General features: G+C 38.7%; 2 protein-coding genes across 3 annotated transcripts in view; one reads left to right on the top strand and one right to left on the bottom strand.

Annotated features, from left to right (window-relative positions):
* ANGPTL1 (angiopoietin like 1) overlaps window positions 1-7,689 on the top strand; it is a 29,380-nt gene extending 21,691 nt beyond the window's left edge. Inside the window, exons 3-5 of the mRNA XM_038757534.1 lie at window positions 3,620-3,813; window positions 5,302-5,572; window positions 6,647-7,689. Of these exons, the coding sequence (XP_038613462.1) occupies window positions 3,620-3,813; window positions 5,302-5,572; window positions 6,647-6,834 (653 nt within the window). The 3' untranslated portion in view covers window positions 6,835-7,689. The remainder of the gene's footprint in view (window positions 1-3,619; window positions 3,814-5,301; window positions 5,573-6,646) is intronic.
* Window positions 1-25,543, bottom strand: part of RALGPS2 (Ral GEF with PH domain and SH3 binding motif 2) — a 140,929-nt gene that overhangs the window by 61,491 nt on the left and 53,895 nt on the right. For both annotated transcript variants that reach the window (XM_038757532.1, XM_038757533.1), the window contains exon 8: window positions 17,397-17,523. In XM_038757532.1, the coding sequence (XP_038613460.1) occupies window positions 17,397-17,523 (127 nt within the window). The remainder of the gene's footprint in view (window positions 1-17,396; window positions 17,524-25,543) is intronic.

The following is a 25,543-nucleotide window of genomic DNA, read 5'->3' as shown; positions in this document are numbered from 1 at the left end:
AGTCATTTAACTTATATTGTACTCTCCCAAGCGTTAGTACAGTGCTTTGCACACAGTAGTAAGCGTTCAATCAATACAATTGAATGAATTTAATTTCCCTGTGCCTCAATTTTGTCATCTGTAAAATGGGGATTCAGTGCCTGTTCTCCTTCCTACTTAAGACTCATGTGGGAGAGGGGCTGTGCCCAACCTGATTAACTTATATCTAGTCCAGTGTTTAGAACAGTGCTTGATACATAGTACAGAGCTTAACAAATACCATAAAAATAATACAAAAGTGTTGGGAGGAACGATCCCTGCACATAATAAGCAAACAAGCACATAACCTAAGAGGTTGGGAGGGTGTTTCACAGAAAGGTAATGGACTTGCCCAAAGGCACAGTAAGTAGTAGGTAAATAAGAGAGCGGAGCCTCGAATACAGGTCTACTGACTTCCAGACTCTTGCTCCATCGACCAAGCCATGCTGCCTCCCCAAATCCTGTGTGAGCTTTACACCAAATGACTGCTATTAAAGATTCTGTGGGTATGCAAGAAATGGAGCATTCTTTGGACGATCTCCTTTTCCCTTGGGTGCCAAAGGCACGAAAGCCCACAGTTTTTAATGATTCCTGCAGTACAAGGCTTCTTTCACTACTCCATAAATAGTTGGGTGTTGAATCACACTGCACCCCTGAAGCTGGTCAGCTTCTTTAGATTCTCAGATTCTAGCAGATTATAAGAATATCAGCAGTGGGCTATATCCCCAAATGGTTTTTCTGCCAAAGTAAGTAATAATAATAAACCTGCCAAGATCTCCTGCAGATAAAAGGATCTGCATGGCTATTACATTATTAAGAACGAGAAGCACCGTGACCTAGTTGGATAGAGCATGGGCCTGGGGGTTAGAAGACCTGGGTTCTAGTCCCAAAACTCTACCACTTTGTTGTGAGACCTTGGGTAAATCACTTCACTTCTCTATGCCTCATTTACCTCATCTGTAAAATGGCCATTAAGACCGTGAGTACCACATGGGAAACAGACAGTCTCCAACCTGATTAACTTACATCTACCCCAATGCTTAGAACAATGACTGGCACACCGTAAGCACTTAATACCATTAAAAAACCAAAAAAACAAACAACAGTTCTGTAAATGTACTCATCACTGTAGCTCCTTTGAACAAAGGATCTCAAATATGGATCCTTGGTTTATTTTTTAAATGCCTGAATGTCTTGATACATTGAAGGCGGGGAATCTGTCTACCAACTCTGTTGTATTGTATTCTCCCAAGCACTTAGTACACTGCTCTGCACACAGTTAAGTGCTCAATAAACCCCACTGACTGGTAAAAGGAGCACAGTTAATTTATACAACTTGCCACCAATATCTGGTTTTAGTTCCTCCTCCTAAAAACAATTTCTATTTTCCGGTAGGAGAGTCCAGACACTGCAAATCTGTTGAATTCTAGTTCTACACTAGGTAATTTTTTTTCCAGTGACAAGCACAATGCAGCTGCCTGTAAATCAGTGCAATGTACATACTATTGGAAGAAATACATTTCATAGGTTATAAAAAATCCTAAGACTTTCAAGTGACTAGAACAGCAGTTGATTGGAAAAAGAAAACATAATCCAAATGATAACAATAATTTTTTTTGTCAAGATTTTATGTGTATCACCACAAATATTTTACATAACCTATGGGCACTCAAATGTTAACTGAACAAAAATATGAGTTTTTAAATGGCCTTGTTCCAAAGATATGTGGCACACAAAAAAAATATCCAAATTTGAAAGGCATACTATGGTCAAATTATGCTCATAACTGATAATTTCAGAGGGCTCCAGTAATTTTTAAAAAATATTTTTATGTGTCAACAGTATAGCTCCTGTTTAAGGATTTAAAGATCTTTTCGGAAAGGTCATGGTGGTGGCTGGGGAGTACAGATCACGGCACAGTTTTACGATAAATAGCTGGCAAAACAGAGCATATAAAAAGACATATGACCTCTTCTCTCAATTGGGAAAAGACTAGATAAAAAAGGATCTGAGTGGTCGTGGTCATTCTGTTGTCTCTCTAACAAAATTTAGATTTTTATGTGGCATGGCCATAAGGAGTAAATTGGCCTTATAAAAAATAGGTTTCTCTGGAGAGGTTAGAGAAGAACCACATGTGTCTAAAATCCAATTATAACTAGTGGTTGTTAAAATTTAAAGAAATAAGATGTATGAAATATTATTTTAAATGAGAATACTGTCCCTATTGGTAGTTGATTTGTTTCCCATAAGACATATTCAGTTCTTTGCCTGTATGAAAAATCACCATGTGCCCTAGCCAACAGATTACCCTAGGAGAAGATGGCTTCACATTTAAGTACTGATTAGTATTCCGAAAGGATTCCGAGTGTGTCAAAATGAACACAACCATGAAGTTCTCTCCACCAACTAGGAGCCAACCTTGATCTAGAAGAGGGAGAGATAACTCAGAATGAAGGTTTGTAGCCTTAAAGCATGAAAATACGCCTTGACTTCTTGGGTGATAATGGAAGTACTTGGCCTACAAGTTGTGGGTAGGAATGTGGAAATATCGCCCACCATGTTTTGCATCTTGAATATAGGATGTGCTCCTGAAGGGTAAACCCTGAATCTGGCATACCCCCTCACTTTTCTCACACTTTAGCATGCTACTGTCCAGAGTCAGGAGAGGTGCTGACAAAAGGGGGCTAACAGCCCACTTCATTCTATCAAGCAGGTATCAAAGCTCATTTTGGGCAGGGAATGTGTCTGTTTATTGTCATACTGTGCTCTCCCAAGCAGTTAGTACAGAGTTTTGCACACAGTAAACGCTCAATAAGTATGGCTGACCGATTGTTAATTTGGCAAAAAGATCTACAGAAAAAAATGATTTTGCTCACTTCACCCCAGAACTACTGGTCCACTTCCAAATATACCTATTCTAGGAAAGAAATACTTCCAGAATTGAAATATGGCAAAATAGTTAAGATGGATGAAATGCATACTGGAAAACTGGGTAGGACAGACTTTTGGTTTAATTAAATGCTGCTAAAACAAATCACAGTTTCAAATGTAGGTGACTCAGTCTTCCCTAATCATTACAAGAAATATTTACTCACTACCAAAGGGGAGAATATAAGCTAGACTGTAAGCAAGTTGTGGGCAGGGAATATGTCTGTTATACCGTACTCCCCAAAGGGCTTAGTACAGCGCTCTGACCACAGTAAGCGCTCAATAAATATGACTGACAGAGAGCTCCCCAAAATGTTCTCTGAATATAGCACATTTTAATTGTTGCCCATTAGTCAAGCAAGCATGCTGACAATAGGTTCCTAGCAGGGTCTTGGAAATGGGACTAGAGGTATAACGCTACCAAAAAAAAAATAAAAATCATCCTCCCTGTAACAATTTCCACCAAAGTTAAGTTTGCCTTGGCAAATTCAAGCCATGAATGTTTCACCCTGAAAGTAATTTCCAAACATACACATACACACAAACACACAAACACACACATCCCCCTGAAGACAACCTTGACAGAAACCAGGTTATTTATTCAAAATGCAATGACATCATTTGTAATTTTTCAAATTACAACTTTCCTTAACCTCCCCTTTTCAAACCACAGGGCCATTCAAAGACTGTCAGCAAGCCAAAGAAGCTGGGCACTCCAGAAGTGGAATTTATATGATCAAACCTGAAAACAGTCATGGACCAATACAGTTATGGTGTGAGAACAGCCTGGACCCCGGGGGCTGGGCAGTTATTCAAAAGAGGACAGATGGCTCGGTCAACTTCTTCAGAAACTGGGAAAACTACAAGGTAAATCGGTACCTTATAATTTTACAAGAGGCAAAAGAAAAAAATCCTGGGACACTGACCATTCTGTACCACAGCTGAGGTGCAATGATTTCTTAATATATTTGCTTATTTCCTCCAGCAGTTACTTTCTGTGGAATTTGCACGTGACAGTGGATTACACTACATTGCTTTGCACATAATAAGCACTCAATAAATGCCATCATTATTATTATTACATCATGCCCAACTTTTAATGGACTAACCAAAACTCAAGCCTAACATTCAAATAAAAAGTTAATGATGAATAAAAGCGCCTCTATGACAGCATACAAAACATGCTTTCATTGTTTAAAGTTCACATTAACTGAACCACTACAGACAACAAATATTCTCAATCTGAAAAGACTAACTTGGTCTTCATTGCTTAGTACTTCAACAGTTCTTCAATCACACTTCTTTTTCTGTGCAGTGAATAAAACAGGCTTTTCCAGAATTTTTTTTTAAAACAAACTTGTGGTCTTTGGGGTCAGAGAATTATAAAGGCAAGTGGTTAAGACCACTAATCTAAACAATAACTGCCATGATGAGAGAATAGTGGATATGCAGACAAGAATGCTATTTTTCTGACAGAAACTAATATAAAACATATGAAACCCTGTAAGTATTCTAGACTTTTCAGAATTTCAAAAAAGCTGCAATGGCAATTGCTGAATTACTTAAATAGGGCTGGCTTTCTTTGTCAAAATCAGAAATTTCAGAACTAGAAACATGAGTACCTCTTTTAAAAATGCTCCTCTCGGCTAGATGCTGCTTTTAAAATTTTAGTATTTCCATAAAAGTAGCAAATTAAATTTTGTAATTTAAAATGATGGGTTACTATTCTGCAAAATGATGATATAGAAGCAAAGTAGATTTAAATTTTTTCTAATTAATGCATGGTGATGAGATTTGCTATATTTGATCATATTTATTAAGCATTTACTGTGGGCAGAGCAATGTAGTAAGCGCTTGGGAGAATACTATACAATAGAGTTGGTGCACATGTTGCCTACCCACAAGGAGCTTACAGTCTAGTAAAAAGGACCATTTTCTTCATGGCAGAAAACAGATGTTAGGTTAGGAAAACATATCCTAGCATAAATTTGAGGTGCTATACATTAAAAATACTAAAAGACTTTATGTAAATCTAAAACTAAAGCATCAACAGGTATCAATTTTGAGGACTAGGCACATTTTTTATTAATGCTCTGAATAAAATTCATGTTATCTTTATAACGGCCTCGCTGGTAAATTTTGGGGCCATTTCAAAAATTATAATCACCTCAAAAAAAGTAACTTGGGTGTTTCACAGAAAACAAAATGACGGATTAATATTTGGCCTTTTACAAATGCTATTATATTGGTGATTTTACAGCTTCTTTTATCTATAACCTAGTTATTCCATGGAATAGGGGAAAGCCAATTATTACAAATTCTGATTCTTTTTCAAACGAATCGATTCTTTTACAGAAAGGATTTGGAAATATTGATGGAGAGTACTGGCTGGGACTGGAAAATATCTATATGCTCACTAATCAAGATAATTACCGGTTGTTGATTGAGTTAGAAGACTGGAGTGATAAGAAAGTCTATGCAGAATACAGCAGCTTTCGCCTGGAGCCTGAAAGTGAATTCTATAGACTACGATTGGGAACTTATCAGGGAAATGCAGGGGATTCCATGATGTGGCACAATGGAAAACAATTCACGACACTGGACAGAGATAAGGACATGTATACAGGTAAGAGATGGTACTAAAAGAATCATACGGATGAAAAGTGGAGTAGCGAAATTCCTCATTTTTGCAAGCTAATTTAAAATGAAACTGAATACACTGTATGATAAAAGCCAGTGTGCTGCTTCATAAAAGGATTACTGATCTAGCCTTGATCTCCTTTTTAGACGAGTGTTCAAACTCATCCATTTAATAACATAATATTAATAGTATTTATTAAGTGCCTATGTATCACCATACTATGCATTTAAGAGTGTACAATAAAAAGACAAAGCCCTGTCTTCAAGGGGCTTACAATCTAATGGACTTTGTCCAGGCACATTCACTAATATCTTGGTAAACCCAAACATGTATATAATTTTTGGGTTGCTTGTCCCAGGATGCTAATTTAATTGAATCACCAATAAGAATAAGGATCCAAAAATGGCTGTCGCATACTCTAATCCCATCAATTGTATTTACCGAGTGATTACTGTGAACTAGGCCACCTACTATACAAGCAAAGCACCTTTAATTTGGGCTAATTGTTGTGCCACATATGCTCATTTTGCTTCAAAATATTCATTTTCCCAACACTCCCTACTTTATGAATTTTATAGAGATTTATAGTGCCATGTATTCAAAGTTCCTGTCTGTCAGTCACACATAAATAATAATAATAATTATGGTGTTAAGTGCTTGCTATGTGCTAGGCACTGTACTAAATGCTGGGGTGGATACAAGCAAATCCGACTGGACACAGTCCCTGTTCCACATAGGGCTCACAGTCTCAATCCCCATTTTACAGGTGAGGTAACTGAGGCACAGGGAAGTAAACGGACTTGCCCAAGGTCACCCAGGAGACAAGTGGCAGAGCTGGGATTAGAACCATGACCTACTACTGATTCCCAGGTCCATATGCTCTAACCACTATATCAGGCCGCTTCTACTCTCCCAAGCTTAGACACATCAGAAAATAATTCCTAAGCATAATCACGTTGCTCCAAGACAAAACCTTGTACCTCATAAAAGAGTATCTTTTTTTTTTTTTTTTATAAACACAGAAGTTTTCACGTCGCTGTTTTTGTTTTTCCTCCAAAGGAAACTGCGCCCACTTTCATAAAGGAGGTTGGTGGTACAATGCCTGTGCACATTCAAACCTGAATGGAGTGTGGTACAGAGGAGGCCACTACAGAAGCAAGCACCAGGATGGTATATTTTGGGCTGAATACAGAGGAGGTTCGTACTCCCTGCGAGCAGTTAGGATGCTGATCCGACCTATTGAATGAAGAAGAGTCCCCTAGCTGATCAAAAATAAAACTTCATTCTTCAATTCCCAAGTACAATGTTAACTGTAAAAATCTTATTTTGCACAATATTCCCCTGCACTTGCAAGGCTTCAAGTGCTTTTTTAAAATTATTTTTACTGTGATACAATATTTTTAAAAATAGACAGCTTTTTACAGCTCAAGAATGAGTGTGATTTCTGATATACGGAAAGTGGATATTTGAAATTTGTCCAAAGAATGGCTAAAGAGTCCCAAAGACAGACAGTTTTCTAAAATGTTAATTATTTACCTTATTTTAAAACTCTCATTTGTTTTTTGTTAGAGAAAAACTGAATCCAAGTTAATAAACTATTTAATGACTTACTGAAACCTTAAGAAGAGAGCTAATTTTCAGGGTGGGGGATAATTTAAAAGTTCTCCAGAAATTCACAAGTGAGTTTCCTAAACTTTGGACAAGAAATTGGAGGGATACTCTAGTTTTGCCAATATAAACACATTTTTGCATCAATAAAATGTAATGTTACTCCAACCGAGATTGTTGTTTTCACATGCTTAAATTAGGATTTTGGAAAGGGCCATTCAGCATTTTAATTTTTTGCAAAAGCAACTAAGTGAATATTTTCTTAATGAAATGATACATTAAGAATGCAGTTTATGATTTAAAATTTTTATAGAAAGATGCACGAGAAAATTCCTCATTGTTGATATCTATTAGAACTGTTTGTGGCCTACACAAACAGCTGGTGGTGGTGTTGAAGGCATGCTGTTGAATAGCAAAGATTCTTCTGAAAACAGTGTAATATTCCATATGTAATCAGTATACGATGGCTATAAATAAAAAGACTGAGTATTTAGTGAGCTGCAGCTTTCTTACACACCAGTTCTTTTATCTTTTTCAAACTAACCACCCCAATTTCTGTGAAATGCAAACATTTCCCCCTCGATACATTTTTATCAACTTAAGTTTAGATACAAGATATTGGAGCAGTATCCTTGGTAAGAAGCGAGATGGCTCACATCATCAATGTCAAGCAGGATGGTTCATATAATTGAAATCAAATTAGAAAGCTGTTTTAATACAATTCAGTGCCCCAGAACAAGAGTTATTATCTCTTAACTGCATACCGCAAGGCTGATCCTGGAGAAGTTAAATTACCTGGTGTCCACCGATAAATTTTGGGTTGTCAACTAGGATAGTGGAATTGATGGTCAGGGAATATCATCAAATCAAAATTGCTGCTTTTATTCTTTTGTCCTTAGGTTTCCAATTCCCACCCTGGCCCTGACTTATTTTCTTCACTCCATTATCATTGGTTGCACAAACATCTGTCAGTAATCCACTTGACATGAGGCACACTAATCTTACTAAAGCATTGTCTGGGCCACTGGCAGTATGCAATAACTCTTGGCTTAACCCCCTACCACAAGTTTTTAAATAACTTTTTCCTTGCAACTTATCTCCATTATTTTAAAGGGCTTAGAGTTCACAAACCATCACCCAGGAAATAATTAAAAGAGGAACAACACCGCTAAAAACAATAAATAACATTTTTTAAAAAATTAGTGTATTTACCATACTGACATGGTCACATACCAGGACCCACAATGCTTCTGATTTTCCTGGAAAATGGGGGTGAAGGATGAACATCCTCTCCTCTTAGTCTCCATTTGCTCAAGTTGAACCGTGGAAAGCTCCACTGGGGGGAATCCCAGAAGATTCAGCTCCATCTGTCATCTATCCTCCCGCATTACTGTCTGGGCTAATAGAGGATCTTGGCCAGGAGAGGAAAGAAAAATGCCATAGAGGGGAAGCCTTTGGCTGAGCCCAAGACCACCTACTCTGAAGAGACAGAAGTTATGGCTTCTTGCTTCATTCAGATGAATGTGCTACCAGGTATAGCCTGACTTTTTTTTTACTTTTTAAACGGTATTAGACCCCTGTGAACATGGGCATCACTTCTGAGCCATGGGACTCGGCACCAGGAACAGAGGTGGAAGGAGGCTGACTATTGCTGAATATTCCTGTAAGCTCCCCATACGGGAATCAATAAGCAGTGGGTTGTTCACTGGAGGATATTACGAAAAAAAGGAACAGTAATAATAATTATGGCATTTGCTAAGCGCTTACTATGTTCCAAGCACTGCTCTAAACACTAGGATACATGCAAGGTAATAATAATAATGATAATGATGATATTTAAGTGCTTATTACGTGCCAGGCACTGTACTAAGCGCTACGGTGGATACGTGCAAATCAGGTTGGACACAGTCCCTGTCCCATGTGGGGCTATTGAGTCTACCACCTTTAATCTTCCATTCATTCAATCATTCAATCATATTTATTGAGCCTTACTGTGTGCAGAGCACTGTACTAAGTGCTTGGGAAGTACAAATCGGCAACATGCATGTCCCCTACCCTATTTTGGAAGATGGAGACTCTAGTTATATCTTCAATTTGTCCACACCTTTTGTGATTATATAAACTTTAATCGAGTTTTTTTTCCCAGTCATAGTCTTTCCAAAATAAAGTCTTAACCTTATCAGTCTAATCTCATAGTTAAGTTTTTCCATTTCCTGGTTATCTTGGCAACCTGCAGCATGACCACCAATTTTCACCGCAGGGGATTGGCTTGTTTCACTTCCTGTTGCTGCTGCACAAAAAGGACACTTGGAATAAGGTCCTTGTTTTCAAGCTACAAATAAGAAAGATATAGGACGATGGTGGGTTGGCAAAAATACTACTTAAGTGTTAAATCTTCATGAGCTAGGGGGTGGCCTGTCAAAGAGAAAATAGGGTATAAACCACAAATAGGGGAATGTATAAATCAGGTGGGAGGGGGAAACACAGATAACTCTGGGTGACTTGCTGGGTTAAGGGTGACTTGATAAGGGATTGTACTATTTCTCGGGACAGACCTGGGGTAGGCATATGGGGGTTTATTTAGTAATAGATTGTTCACTGCAATAGAAAATTGGAGTGAAAGAATTTTGAGTGATGTGTCTATTTTAAATTGTATAGCTGTTAATATAACCTTTACAATGGTACTTTTGGGGCACTTGAGTGCAAAACCCTTTGCTATGCACTTAGAAAGTACAACAGAAACTTAAACATGTTCCCTCTCTACTAGGAGTTTCATTCTAATTAATGTAAGTCAGAAAAATCAACATAGAATAAGACTGCAAGCACACCCACCTTCTCTGATTTGCTTCCTTGATATTTCTCAATCATAATCTCTGACTGAGAAAGAAGCTCAATTTACTGTTCCCACTTACTAGGAAATATTCAGTTTTCATTCATACACACATTTAATTTGCTTATTTTAGTTTCTGAAATATGTACTTAATTAAAATCTAGAATGTAAAGATAGAAAATTTTGGCTCTGCTTCAAAGTACTTTCAGGAAACAATTTTAAAATGTGGTCATCAAAAGATTACCTATAGTACTCTTACTTTTTTCCATGAGGTTTTTTTTTTCTTAAAAGGCTTCAAAAAGATAATAAAGAAAAAATGTCAACTATAGCAGTATAGTGTGCCTCAAAGCAGAAGGCAGATTGGAAACATTACCAAAGCTGTAATGGGAAAAACAACTGCAAGTCATAAAATTTACGAAAACCAGAGAAAAGAAAACTGGAATCAAATGCACCCAAAAAACAAGTGATTTGTATCAATAAAATCCTAACTTTCAAAGGAATCAAGTACTAAAAATGGCAAAAGGAATTACAAATATACAGAGAGGAATGCAAAGAAAGATGAAGTCATGGAAAATGAGGATACAGTTTGTAGCCCCAGAAAGTATGTCAGCCAGCTGCCATTCAGCTACAGTTCCGTTCTCATGATTCAAACCAAAATGACTAGAAATGTTTTATTGCCACTGAAAATTAAAATATACACCAGAGTATATGAATGGGGAAAGTGTTTCATCCTGTTTACCATTTATAATCTACAAAGGAAAACTGTATAAAACTAATTTTCAGAAAATGACAACTACTAACATTTCTTCAAAATCATTTTTGAAAATGGATATTTTGTATGGAGCCTTTTGTAGCAACTTAAGACGGTCCAATACTTCCAGTGAAAAAAACAGGAGACTATTGCTGCTACACCTTGGTTACTATCTTTAACTGGTTCCAAAAAATAAGAGGGCTAAATGAATGTGTGCTAAGTAAATTATACTTTCCCATAGGACTGCATTAGTGCACTCCCAAGTTTCCAACAATGGACTAAAGCAATGAAAACATTTTTGAAGTGGCAAAGGCATGATATAATTACATAATCAAGTAGCAATGAATCCGAGAATGAAAATTTTAAAGTGTTTGGTTTAAATATGTAAACATAATACTTAAGGACCATATCTAATTCCCATCTTTGTATTCTCTCCCAATGCTTAGTACAGTGCTCTGCACACATAATAAATACTATTATGACTATTAACACAACATCTTGGCAAAAAGGCACTTCCTGCTAACACACTCAAGATGCCATTACCTTTGCTAAAGATCTGCCACTATCTAAACTAAATTGAAAATGGTCTATGATTAAAATACTTCAAAGGGAGGACAAGGGAAATGCTTAATTAAGAGGTAAATTTTGCATTGCTACCTCAAAGTTACAGCATTCTGTAAATAGTAACAGCATTAAAATTCAACAGCTACCTAGAAATAATTTCATAAGGGAGGTTACTCTAACTGTGTCTTGGCATTACATACAGAAAAGTTTACATCAGACCAGCTTAACTCATCAGTCTTATTTCTGGAGTAGCTTCTGCATGCTGAGCCCTGTACTAGGAGAGTCCAGAGTCAACAGACATGATCTCTACCTTCAAGGAGCTTATTAACTTAATGAGGGAGAGGGACAAAAAAAGTATTTTAGACAGGAGGAACACAGTGAAACAAGTTGAAATAGGAACGATGGCCAAAACTACACATGGAAGACTATTTATCAAGGTTTACACCAGTGTTTAGAACACTCTAGTTCCACTCTATCTTCTACAGCAAAAAGAAAACAGCATGTGCCAAATCCCCCAGTACAGCCTCTGAAGACTGCTTTCCAATTTATGACAAGTACAAATGAGAAATGTTAATGATTTTCAGATTTAGGGAACTATTTCTCATACGAAGCAAAGTTTTTTCCTCATGATTTGCCAGGTCAGTTCTCTCCAGATGAATATTTGCACCCTTAGTCTAAGGAATTTTCCCTATACTGTCCAGGACAACTGATCCTAGCTTGAGTATAAACCAACATGAAGCAATTTTTCAAGGAATTTTACAGTGCAAGCCAAAATTACACACACGCACACATATGCCTCTTGCAATTTAATTCAGTTTGAACGACATTTAATTCTGCTAGGACTAAATTCAGCATTTTGTTGTTATTATTATGTCATCTGGTAAGCGCTTACTATTGTCAAGCACTGCCCTAAATGCTGAGGGAGATTCAAGTTTATTGGGAAGGACACAGTCCCTGTCCACAGAACAGGAACTTAAACCCATTTTACAGTTAAGGAAACTGAAGCACAAAGAAGTTAACTGGCTTGCCCAAGGTGACATATTAGGACTGGTGGAGCCAGAATTAGAACCCAGGTCCTCTGACTTGAGGATCAGATTCTTTCAACTAACCCATGCTTCTTTTTTGAGGAAAACACTTCATTTTAGGAATCAGAATTGTCAGAAATTGTTTTTTTCATTACCATCCTTTAAATTCCTTTCTTTCACATCCACTATCATATTTTCAGTCATGTAAGTTATCTGTTTTTTAAGTCCCAAAAGCTCTAATGTACAATGATAATGTAAGTCAACTGGACCATATACTGTTTCCTATTACCTGTTTAAACACCTGTGAGCTATGTTTTCATGTAACTCAAATGGAGCAAGACTGGTTCAAATGCACTTCTTGAGAAAATCTGGATATGCTCCCAAAAACAGGAGTAATTCACATTTTTTGGTGTGGTTAGAAATTTCACATTCAGTTTAGACACAACCTATAGTAGTCAGAGTAATCCTCAAGTGGGAATTGAAATTTTATACCGGTGTTTTCTAATGCATTAAAGCTTTGCTTTTTGGTATTTATTGAGCACTGGGGCAGATACAAGATAATCAAGTTGGATAAAGTGCCTGTCCCACATATGGCTCAGTCTTAATTCCCATTTTACAGATGAGGTAACCGAGGCACATAGAACTGTAGTGACTTGCCATGGAAACAGAGCACATTAAGTGGTAGGGCTGTTTAGATTAAAGTTAAAGATTTTGCAGTTCAATTTAGAACTGTTTAATTCTTGTGTTGTTATGTAAAAGAGTCAAAAAACCTAGAAAAATAAAGCAGATATACTGTGAGCATTAATGAGAACTGTAAATGTATCTTCTGCTTATCTTGTGGCTAAAATTTAAATGTGAGGACTCCCATATCTACTCACAAGCCCTGACTTGACAAGCTTCAGGACACCTCTACACAGATACCCCATGCACTACAAGCTCAATATTTCCAAAATTGAGCTTCTCATCTTGACTCTTAAATCCTCTCCTCCACCTAATTTTCCCATCACAGTTGACACCACCACCATTCCTCCTGCCTCTCAAACCTGTAACCTTGAGTCTTCCCTATCTTTCAACGCTCACATTCAGTCTGTCTCCAAATCCTGTCGGTGGCTCTTGCACAACATTCCCAAAATCCACTTCCTCTTCTCCACCCAAACAGCCACCTCATTGGTCAGGCACCTGTCATATCCCAGCTTAATGACTGCATTAGCCTTCCCACAAAACACATACTGCCTCCAGTCTCTTCTCCTTCCACTCCAGATTTCATTCTGCTGCTCGGGACGTCTTTCTGAAATGTCATTCTGCACACATCTCTCCACTCCTCCCTGCAGCAAGCAGAAACTCCTAACCACTGGCTTCAAGGCTGTCAATACATTCTCTTCCCACTACATTCATTCATTCAATCAATCGTATTTATTGAGCACTTACTGTGGGCAGAGCACTGTACTAAGCGCTTGGGCAGTACAAGTTGGCAACATATACAGACGGTCCCTACCCAACAGCGGGCTCACAGTCTAGAAGTCTAGAAGGGGGAGACAGACAACAAAACAAAACATATTAACAAAATAAATAGAATAAATATGTACAAGTAAAATAAGTAGAGTAATAAATACGTACAAACATATATACATATATACAGGTGCTGCGGGGAGGGGAAGGAGGTAAGGCGGGGGGATGGGGAGAGGGAGGAATCTCCACACACTACATCCACACACTTCATTCCCCTCAAGTTAATATACTAGCTGTGCCCCATTTTTGTCTTTTCCACCACTGACCTCTTCAGACCTGAAACTTCTTTCCTCTTTACATCAGACCACTGGTCTCCCCAGCTCAAAAGCCCTCCTGAAATCCAAAGTCCCCCCAGTTGGCTGGATTGATTTCTAGACTCTCACCTCATACCTCTCCTACTGCCACTTAATACCTGCATGCTATCTTAAGCACTTGGGTATTCACTCTTCCCTCAACTGGCCCCTGTGGCACTTGTGTACAGAAGCACTTGTGTACAGAACTTTATACTTTTTTTTACTTCATACTTACAGTTTATTTTAGTGTCTGTCTGCCCCCGCCCACTAGATTGTAAACAACTTCCTTGAGGGCACGAGTCATGTCTACTAATTCTACTGTATTCTCCTGAGCACTTAGTGCAGTCCTCTGCCCCGAGCAGTCTCAATAAATACATTTGTTGGGCTATTTCGCACTTCTTGAGCCTTCCTATTAAGATACTGGCAGGGCAAACAAAAATACTAGAAGCTCAAAATTGTGTTAAATGTTAGCAGCTTTAGTAAAAAGTTTAGCTGAGGTGAAGGAATAGGATGTAACTGCAGACTACTAAATAATGAATTTTTGGAATTGCCTACAGATTTTCCATGCTATTCTTTTCCCTTATTTCAGAGGAACAATTACAATTTGGCTATACCCTATCAGTAGAAACCACAGCTTTTTGATTTTACCACATTAGCAAGAGGGAGAACGGGAAAATACAGTCAAAAGGTGTGATTTATATAGGCAGTATCTTTACTGGTTTTTTTGAAAGTCATGAATTTGGGGTTGTAATTAATTCATCTAACTTCAAAAGTATTATTTAACAACTACTTTAGAAGTCAGGCAAAGGACAGCATTCACGTGTCATTCAGAGAACGAGGCTTGTAATATTAAATTGATTTGCTCAAAAAAGTTTAACTTGATAAGATCGCTTCTTTAAAACTCTTTCCTTGCTTTTAAGACATTTAGCTATAATGAAGTATGCTAGAGAGATACTGTAATTCTCTGAATGTCACATCTTAATTCCCCAAAGAAGCAGGCCTATTCTCTTTTTCACTACTGAATTCTCATGGAGGTGAATGGATAGAATATGTTACTTTATAAATTGCTGGGTATGTCAAGCAGAGTCAAAAAGTCAGACATCAACAAAATATACTTTTCACCTAAGTAGGAAAGCCCAATTCACACTTTAACAATGGAGTCTCAATGTTCGTGTAATTTTGCTTTTTTAACTTAATATTTGGCCTCTAGGTTCAACACATTAATGTATCACACTGAACCTCATTTAAATCAGGGGAGGGCAAATTAGTTGGCTTCAGGTATCTCCATTTTTCTTGCTGTTCTAACACATTTGTATTAAATGATATTTTTTCCCTTATGCTCCAGCAAAATTACCCCTTTCCCAAAGAGTTAGAACCCTGCCTCTGGGTCCCCAACATGACTAGAGGATCACATTAAGCATTAATGTTTCATCAAAGGTGGAAATGGGACAGAGTTAGAAGGTATAGGAAGAGATCCAGGCAGGAAGGGGAACACAACACCCCAAACCAGCTCCCTGTCTGCCTCCCCATCGCTGGGAGGGAAAAGGTGAAGAAAAAATGGCCTTATCAACAAGCCATCGCCTACATGCAAGTCATACATGGCACCACCAGAGCTGGTTTAAATTCTAATAAATGATGATGATTATATCAAATATAACTGTGGTACTTCATCTCCATCTTATAGATGAGGATGCGTAAGTTAAATGGTTTGCCCAAGGGTACTCTGGAGGTAAGTGGCAGAGCCGGACTAGAACCCAGGTCCCTTGACTCCCAAGCACATGGTCTCTCCTCTAAGCCATGATTTTCTCCAGTCCTGCTGCTGTATTGAAGGATGACTGATAGACTATAAGCTTGCTGTGGGCAGGGAATGTGTCTCCAACACTACTACATTGTACTCTCCTAAGTGCTTAGTACAGTGCTCTGCACACAGTAAGCACACTATGACCTTAATTGACTTGAGGCATGGACAGAAGTTGGGAGATGTTCAAAGGAGAGTTAAGTGAGGATATTTAAGAGAATGAGAGGCAAAATGTGATGGGTAAGTTATTGGAGGGGAAGTTAACCAGGAGGGATCACACTGTTCACACTTTTCATCCAAGTTTCCTTTGGTGACTCAGAGATATAGTACTCTCAGCTGGACAGACTACTAACCTAATAGTACATCAGGGCAGCAACATGGCGTAGTGGATAGAGCACTGGCCTGTGAGACAGAAGGTCATGGGTTCTAATCCTGACTCTGCCACTTGTCTGCTATTTGATCTTGGGCACGTCATTTCACTTCTCTGGGCCTCAGTTACCTCATCTGCAAAATGGGGATTGAGACTGTGAGCTACAGGTGGGACAGGGACTGTGTCCAACTTGATTTGCTTGTATCTACCCCAGCGCTTAATACAGTGCTTGGCACTTACTGAGTGCTTAATACTATTATTATTATTATTATTATATCATTGCCTATGTTCCTTAATTCAATAAGCAACATACTTGCAAATCTATATCCAAGGACTTACTGGGGGGAAAAATTCTCTGGTAGCCTTGTTAGAATGTTAAAAGCAGTTGCACAGAAGCACCAATAATTGGCAAACATAGAGAAACATTTTGAAACGCATTAGAAATCTAAATGGATTTAAGGTTTTATCCAAAGTACATATACACTATGTGGTTATTCCTATCACCAAGGTGCTAGTATCTTTTAGCCAAGAAATTCAATAAATCTGTGCAAAACAATAGTCCTAATTTTTTCCAGACTTTGTAAAGCAATTTAATCACATTAAGTAATAATGTGCTAGATTATATAAATCTCAGATTCCTCATTATCAAAAATGGATCCACGATACAGTCAACTCCACCTCTGCAATTAAAGACATTATAATTTTAAAATTTAAGCACAGTCACTGACTGCACCTTGAACAGTGCAACCATGCATAACAATCTTTAAATGCTGTACCATGAATCAATTATTATATCTGCACAACATAAGGTATAGCCATCTTCAGGAAAACTGATACTCTATGTATAACTTTTAGACTATTCAAGGGGAAAGAATAATTTCCTAGCAAAGTAATTTCTTCCTGTTGCGAGACTATTTTTGTAACTAGATTTAATATTTTCCTTACAAGAATTAGCTTCACTACAAATCTTAAATTCATTTTTCAACTATTTTTCAAATTATTAAAAAAGAAACCATACACAAAACGACAAATGGAATTAGAAACAAAGTAATATAGCTTACCTAAATATGGAATGCAAGGTGTCATCTTCAAACTGTTGATATAATCCCTAAGTCTTTTGTAATTATCTTCTTTACTCATAACGTATTCCAACTTTTCAAAGGTAGTTTTGTCTTTTCGACTCAGTAACTAAAAAAGATAAAACACATATGATATTGAGGATGTAGCTAATTTTACGCTGCTAGAAATGTTTTATCTAAAGTTCTAGTTACTGTGTACCAAATTTCAATTAGAATCACCTCTAAAATCAGTGTTTAACTTGTACTGAGACAGATGAAATGGATGGTGCTGCAAATCAACTCCTCTCCCAGTATTCTGATGACTACAATTTTGTCTAGTGAGACTTTTTAGTTGGGGAATAAAGATAGGAAGAGAGGAGATGAAGTATTAAGCAGCATCATGAGGACTCTATGAACTCAGGCAAGTCACTTCACTTCTCTGTGCCTCAGTTATCTACCTGTGAAATGGAGATTAACAATGTGGCCCAGCCAATTACCTTGTATCTACCCCAGTGCTTAGAACTGTGCCTGGCACACGGTTAAATGTTTAACAAATAACAATTTTTTACCCTTTTTTAAGTTGGGGGGGGGGGCGGGGGGAACAGGCAGGTATTGTTCCTCCTGGGAGAGATTCCCAGTTCAGTACCCAACTGCCTTGAGAAACAAAACCAATCTAAACTGCAGCATCTCTTTCCCCACCCTGCACGAGATTTCACAACGGAGCAAGATGCTAGCCTTGGCCAGGTACTTGTCAGAGCCCAGAGCAAATGCATGCTTATGGCCAACCTTGGGCACTCCGAGATTCAGACAGAAAGGGAGTAAAAGAGAAATTCCTGGGCTCAATTTGGGATTTTTCTGATTGTCATAGGAGAAGTGGAACTGCATAGATAATGAGAAAGAGAGAATCTGCACTATATGGTTATACAATTCTGGGGATGGCCAAATCAGCATAACCTCTGACTTCCTTGTATTGGGTCTATGTTATTGTCCTGGGCCAATGGAACTGGACAGCTAGAATGGAAAGAAACTCAATAGAGGGCTGCCTGCCTAGGGCAAGGATAGAGGGGTGGAGAAAAGTAAGCAATACTCCAGCATCTCTTGGATTGGTTAGTTGCTTCCTGGCTATGACTTAGGGAAGAGGTGGATGGAGAGATGAACTCTATTTTATACCCTATGCAAGGCCTCTCGACTTTGATCTTGCTGGATTTGGGCTATATCACAGATGTAATCAGCCCGTCATGCCTCAATCAAGAAGATGCTGGGGGCTCTGGAACAATTCCTATGGCTCCCCCAATAGGTCTGGAATTGGTCCCCTGGCTGAGCACCAGCATAAATTAAGAATGATCTACAGATGGTTTTCTATTATTCTCAAGTGGCCCAACTACTTAGTGAATTACCATGGGAAGATTTTTACACCCTGCCCAGCTGTGAACCTGATTGTGACCTTTTCCCCTGCTGAAGCACCCACAGTTTGGGTAATTCCCCCAGTTGCCCAGGCAGGTCCTGGGTCTAACTGGACAATCTGGTTGGAGACCAAATTATCTCCCCTCTTCAGAATTATATGCCCCATCTTCATTCCTCCACTGCCACAAATTGTCAGTGAATTTTATGAGCACTTTCCATAATGGCTTTCTCATGGGGACTTTAGCCATGAATTCCAATCATAATTTGAAATATAATATCCATTTTCTTGCAAAAAGAACATTAACATAGCAGAAGTTAGGATTAATTCACTATTGCAATATTCAACCTTTGCCATGTAATCAACTTTAGCATTTTATCTTCAACAGGAATGTAACCCCCCTATTACAGATGTACAAATTAGTAATTTTCTTAAGACACATTTATTACTAATTCTCTAATTTATTGAGTAAAAATTACAAAGCAACCTATGAGTGACCAGCCCTATTTTCAGACTACAATCAGCAAATTCAAAAATATATTGCCCCCACACATTGTTTGATTTCTCAGATGATGCTAATTCAATGAAGAGGGGGAAAAAAAAAAATCAATGCTATTACCAAATAAAAGTACTCAAAATGACTGAGCAAGAATCACTATCCATACTGAAACAAAATCAGACCTCTTCTAAACCTAGTACAGATGTGCTACACCTCATCATTAAGCATATGAATTTCTCTTAAGTAGATGCTTTTAGCCATTGAGAGTTAATGTAAAGTGCTTCCTGAGAGTCTAAAAAGTTCTAGACGGTCCCATTCTGAGTGCCAGAATTGATTTACTGTGTACTTTTGGGAAAGTCATTTCACTTAATTGTGAAATGAGTTTTCCAGCTCTAAACTGGGGGCTATGGAAAAATAAGAATGTGAATTTTGGTTCCCGGGTTAGTGATATGACAGTTTTAAAAGCATATGTTTTTATGTTTTAGTTAAATAGGGTAATCAGTCAACATATCAAAGCACCAATGAAATGGCATTGTATTTTGACTGCCTGAAGTAACAGGGAAGGAAATCACCTGGATAAACCTAAATGTTCAGCTTTTTTGGAAAAAAAGCACCCTAAAATCAACCTTCTATTAGCTAGAATTTTAACTTTCCACCAAATGTTTTATTTGAATTTTGTGTCCCCTTTTTTCTCCTTCTCATCCTCTCCTAGAGCCACTAGTAATCAGATCTGACCAAAAGGAGAAAGTAAGAATGGGGAGTAGAAAGAAACCCTTGAATGTGAAATATACAACTAACTGCATGCTGACTTTGAAATGTTAAGGCATAAGTTTATGAAACATGAAATAAAACACACTCATACACAGCAAATTCTAATGCTGGCAAAATAGCAGGGAATTAAGTACAGCATTTAGAGGAATGTCTCGTGCCTTGCTTAAAACCAATGCCTTTAAAAGAAAATACCATTATGGTTGCCCATGCAGCCACTATCACCACTTCAGGGGTGACTACTTGCTAAAATTTGGCTAATAATGAAAAACTCATAAAATTAATATTGTTCTTTAAAATGTGAGATACATGCAATCTGCCTTTGGGTAACTGGGTCCCTGCTAACTTCTGCCAGCCTGTGATTTCACAAGAATCCTCAAGATACCACATATGAGAAAACAAAAGGTTTAAAATAATCATTTGTAGAAGACAGTGTGGGGTATCTGAGTTCTCACAAAGCATGATCCTAATGCTTCCTATAGGTTTAACCCCAGAGCAAGCTGACCTGATTCTGTGCAGCGATAAAAACCATCTGTTTACTCATGCTTTACAAAAGGATCTGCAATTCAATACCAACTAATATACTAGGAAGGTGCTTGGGTACAAATGAAAGATTAAGCAAATGCAAAATAATGAACAGAAAATAGAAAAACTGACAGGGAATCTCACCCCGGCATGGGTTTAGGACTTCTCCGCCAGATGGCCACTTGGCATTGCCCTGTCTTCCCCGTTCCTTCTCCATCCTCCCAACACACACACACACACACACACACACACACACACACACACACACACGCGCGCGCGCGCGCGCGCGCCGTGGCTTGCAGGACACTGAGCACTCTCCTCTTCTGGACCAGCACACTGCCTCCCCAGGATGCTGCATTAGTTCTCCCCCGCACCACTGAGGAACCTCCATCCCAACCTGCCCTGCACCAACACGGTGGGGCAGAGAAAAGCAGCACAACCAGGCGCTACATCTACAAGAGAGAGTGGAGATATGAGATGAGATGAGAGAGTACCTCATCTCGCTACTCTCCTACAACAACCCAGCCCACACACTTTGTTCCTTTAAGACAAACCTCACTGTGACTCATTCTCATCTATCTTGCCATCAACCCTTTGCCCACATCCCGCCTCTGGCCTAGAATGCCCTCCCTCCTCAAATCCTAAAGACAATTAATTACTCTCCTTCTCTTCAATGCCTTATTGAAATCACATCTCCTCCAAGAAGCCATCCCTAAGTTCCCTTTTCCTCTTCTCCCACTCCCTTCTACGTCACCCTCACTTGCTCCCTTTGCTCCCCCCCCAACCCCCAGCCACAAGGCACTTAACGTTCATATCTATAATTTCTTTATTTTAATGTCTGTCTCCCCTGCTCTAGACTGTAAGATCATTATGGGCAGGAAATGTATCTGTTCATTGTTATATTGTACTCTCCCAAGTCCTTTGCCCAGTGCTCTGCACAAAGTAAGCACTCAATAAATACACAATGTATGAAAGAAAGTGGTAGAGCCGGGATTAGAACCCAGGTCCTTCTGACTCCCAAACCCGTGCTCTATCCACTAGGCCATTAACTTTTGCTGGGATGGGAGGTTGGGGAAGAATGAGGTGACAAAGTTTTTTTTTTCAAAAAAACCTGGCCACTGGGTCACAAGATGGCAGGCAGGCAAGCTCCTAGGAATAGGGAAGGGGAATAAATGAGGGGGAGTGGAAGGGAAAAATTTAGAATGTGATTTTTACTTATCTGTAGGGTATAATCATAATGCCAGGGCTGGTTCTGGAATGGAATCTGCCAAATGCACGCATATCTATGTAAAAAAAACACTCCAACACTCAGTCAATCACAACACACCCACATTTTGGAAGAGCATGTCAAGGGGATGGCATGTGGTAAGCCTGTATATTTACTTATGTACATACGCAGCTCTGTCATAATGCTTATTTACACTGTGCTTTGGCTACAAAACTGTTATAGAATTCAGAAATGTTTGCCTGAAAATGCAAACCTGTTTAGATTGCAGTGTTGGAAAAAATGTTTGTGCTCACGCATATGACCGACCAGTGGCATTTATCGCATACTTTCTGTGTGCAGAGCACTTGGGCCCAGCAAGTATAGCATTTCCTTGGCTTTTGTAGATTTTTGGATTCACACTTTTGCCTCTTCAAGGTTGGCCAAACCCATGTTTATGGCTGCAGGCTCCAGCTCTATCTCCAGCCCCTACTGTCTACCGTTTCTTTGGCACCCAGCAATTGCGGCCCAGTGGCTTCTGTAGTTGGCTGCCCACCCCCACCGCAGAAAGCCGAACGGCAGTGAGTGGCTGGATAAACTTTTTAGTGCTTTAAGTGCAGCTGTCATTGGGTGCAGATGGCATTCGCGGTCTCATTTCATTCACAGGATGCTTTCGACCCAAGCCCCCTGCGAACATCGAGGGACTACTGTACTACAAAGTGAGTTTTCCTTAATGTGGTGTTTTGCAAGAATGCGACACTTCCATTACAGGAGAACTGGATGTATATATAAATCATATTACGCTAACCCACTGACATTTGGTGTTTTCCTATGTAGAGCTGTCAAAAACTATCACTGAATTTGTCCAGAGTTATAGCATGCATTGTTTGTGAACTTGTAGACTAATCTGCAGGACTGAGCTTGAGGTTAGAGTTCCTCAAACATCTTGAAAACACTTCCTAGTATTTCAGAAGGGAACAGAATAGAAAAGGAGGTGGTTATGAATGTTGTGTAATCATGTTTCTCCTTAGGTTTATAGAAATAATGATAAATTAGAATTCCTTCTAAAATGCTAAATAATTTAATACCTCATTTAAGTGTAGAGTAGATGAGATAACTCTCTGTTAATCAGTGTTATGACTGGGATCAAAATCAAAACAAATGTCAGTGGTTCTCAGAAAGGATGCTGGGACGGTTCCAGAGGATGAATTAGCACGACACCAAATAATTACAATAAATCAGAAGGTTTCAAAGCGTTCACTTAATGTACTTAAATGGGCACTTCTTACATAAGAACCTGCTAGAATTTAGGAGATACTGCTTTTTAGCATAAATCTGTGACTTAGATGTCAATATTTATATGAATCCCTTTCTACTTCAAGTCGAGGAACCCCGCAGTCAGAGATTTTGGCAGTTCTCTTTTCATTTATTTTCCTTCTAAAATTCTCGTTTGCTATATTCACTGACCTTTACTTACCTCCTCTGCCTGCTGCTCCACTCTTCCCTGTCCCTACCTTCCTTTCCTCCCTTTCTATTTTAATAATCTCCTCCCTTCAGTAATTTAACAACCCCTCTGCCCCACCTCCCAGTCACCTCTCTCACCCACTGTGTCTGGCCATTCCCAGTCCCATCCTATTTCCCTGGAATCTCCTACCACCATCCCTGTCCTCCCCATGACCTTCCCAGCAAACCCAAAGCCCTTTTTAAACCTCTCCCACTTACTTTATTCCCTGACCTGCCTTTCCCATGGTCCCATTCCCAAGTCTTCCCTCTCTCTGTAGGAAGTCCTGAATCTCTGCAGTCTTGGTTTGTGCATGCTGAACTCATTCCTGCAAAGCAGTGGCAATGACCCAGGATTCCTGAGATGCAGAAACTTATATGAATATAATAAGGTGAAATCACCAGGAAAACCCCAAATGAACGTGTTTCAACAGGAGACAAAAAAACTGGTTTCATAACAATTTCTTTATGAGCCACATGAATCTCTTCTTGTCAAACTCAAGATGGAAAATACTGATGTTTGCACACAGAAAAGGGATTTTTTTGAAACTGCATTACAAACTACAGAATAATTTTTTTAATAGACATCACCCTGTCCACATAACCATATCCACTAGCTGTCCACCCCTCCAAAACAAAGCTCAGACACAGTTGTTTCTGTAATCTAAATGAAATACAATACTGGCATCTCTCTAACACTTTCAATATAGGAATTTATTCTGGTTTTCATCAGAAACAGCTGTTTCTCCAGACTTAAAAGAACAGGGCTAGCTTGCAGCAAAAAATTTCAATTTGTTCATTGTAAGTACATTTTCTTAGAAACCAACCATTTTAGAGGGAGTTATTTCTGTGTTAATTCAACTATAACCTTTCTATTAGATGAAATGGATCCTAGAAGATGTCATTAGTTAATGGAATTTCCCATTCACCCAATTAAAACATAACTTTCTCTAATCAGAACCCAAAATTGTGGGCATGTTTCCGAGTTTGTGTTCATAAAATCGGAAAGGCAAACTTCTGGAATATGTTCAGTATTAAACTTAACTATGTTTTATCCTACAGTATTACAAATACATATTTACAGAAATACCAATCCATATGTAGCACTCTTTGGTTAAAAACAGATAATGGCTATATTTTGTTTCGGCAATATAAAAAGGATCCCACTTTGTAAAATTAGAGAATGAAAATACACTGCAAGCTCCTTGTGGACACTACCAACTCTACTATATTGTACTTTCCCACACGCTTAGTATAGTGCTCTGTACACAGTAAGCACTCAAACGCAATTGACTGATGGACTGAATTCTGAAAACATATACAAAATATTTGAAAAAATAAGGGTTAATAGCAACCAAAGCTAACAATATGAAACCTCTCCATAACCCTAATCTGTATTTACATCTTCCTTTAACCCCCGGCACAACAAATTCATTATTGTGACTGAGCCACAAATGCACTTTACATAGCTATACATGGTACTGCACTTTTTAAAAAGGTGCTAATTTCTAAAATTAACCAAAAATTTACTAGCAATTAACACATTATTATTATTATTAACAATAATAATAATAATAATACTCAAAAGAAAAGAAATTGCTTAATAGAATTTATAGGTACAATATGAGTGGATGTGGCAACCAATAGTGCAGGAACAATCAATCAATCAATCATATTTACTGAGCGCTTACTGTGTGCAGAGCACTGTACTAAGCACTTGGGAAGTACAAGTTGGCAACATATAGAGACAGTCCCTACCCAACAGTGGGCTCACAGTCTAGAAGGGGGAGACAGAGAACAAAACCAAACATATTGACAAAATAAAATAAACAGAATAGATATGTACAAGTAAAATAAATGAATAGAGTAATAAATATGCACACGCATATATACATATATACAGGTGCTGTGAGGAAGGGAAGGAGGTAAGACGGGGGGATGGAGAGGGGGACGAGGGGGAGAGTCTTTTAGACTGTGAGCCCACTGTTGGGTAGGGACTGTCTCTATATGTTACCAACTTGTACTTCCCAAGCACTTAGTACAGTGCTCTGCACACAGTAAGCGCTCAATAAATACGACTGATTGATTGATTGAGAGGAAGTAGGGGGCTCAGTCTGGGAAGGCCTCCTGGAGGAGGTGAGCTCTCAGTAGGGCCTTGAAGGGAGGAAGAGAGCTAGCTTGGCGGATGGGCAGAGGGAGGGCATTCCAGGCCAGGGGGATGACGTGGGCCGGGGGTCGATGGCGGGACAGGC

Source organism: Tachyglossus aculeatus, chromosome 16 (assembly GCF_015852505.1).
Source record: "Tachyglossus aculeatus isolate mTacAcu1 chromosome 16, mTacAcu1.pri, whole genome shotgun sequence".
NCBI lineage: Eukaryota > Metazoa > Chordata > Mammalia > Monotremata > Tachyglossidae > Tachyglossus > Tachyglossus aculeatus.
This window is presented reverse-complemented; position numbering and strand designations above follow the sequence as displayed.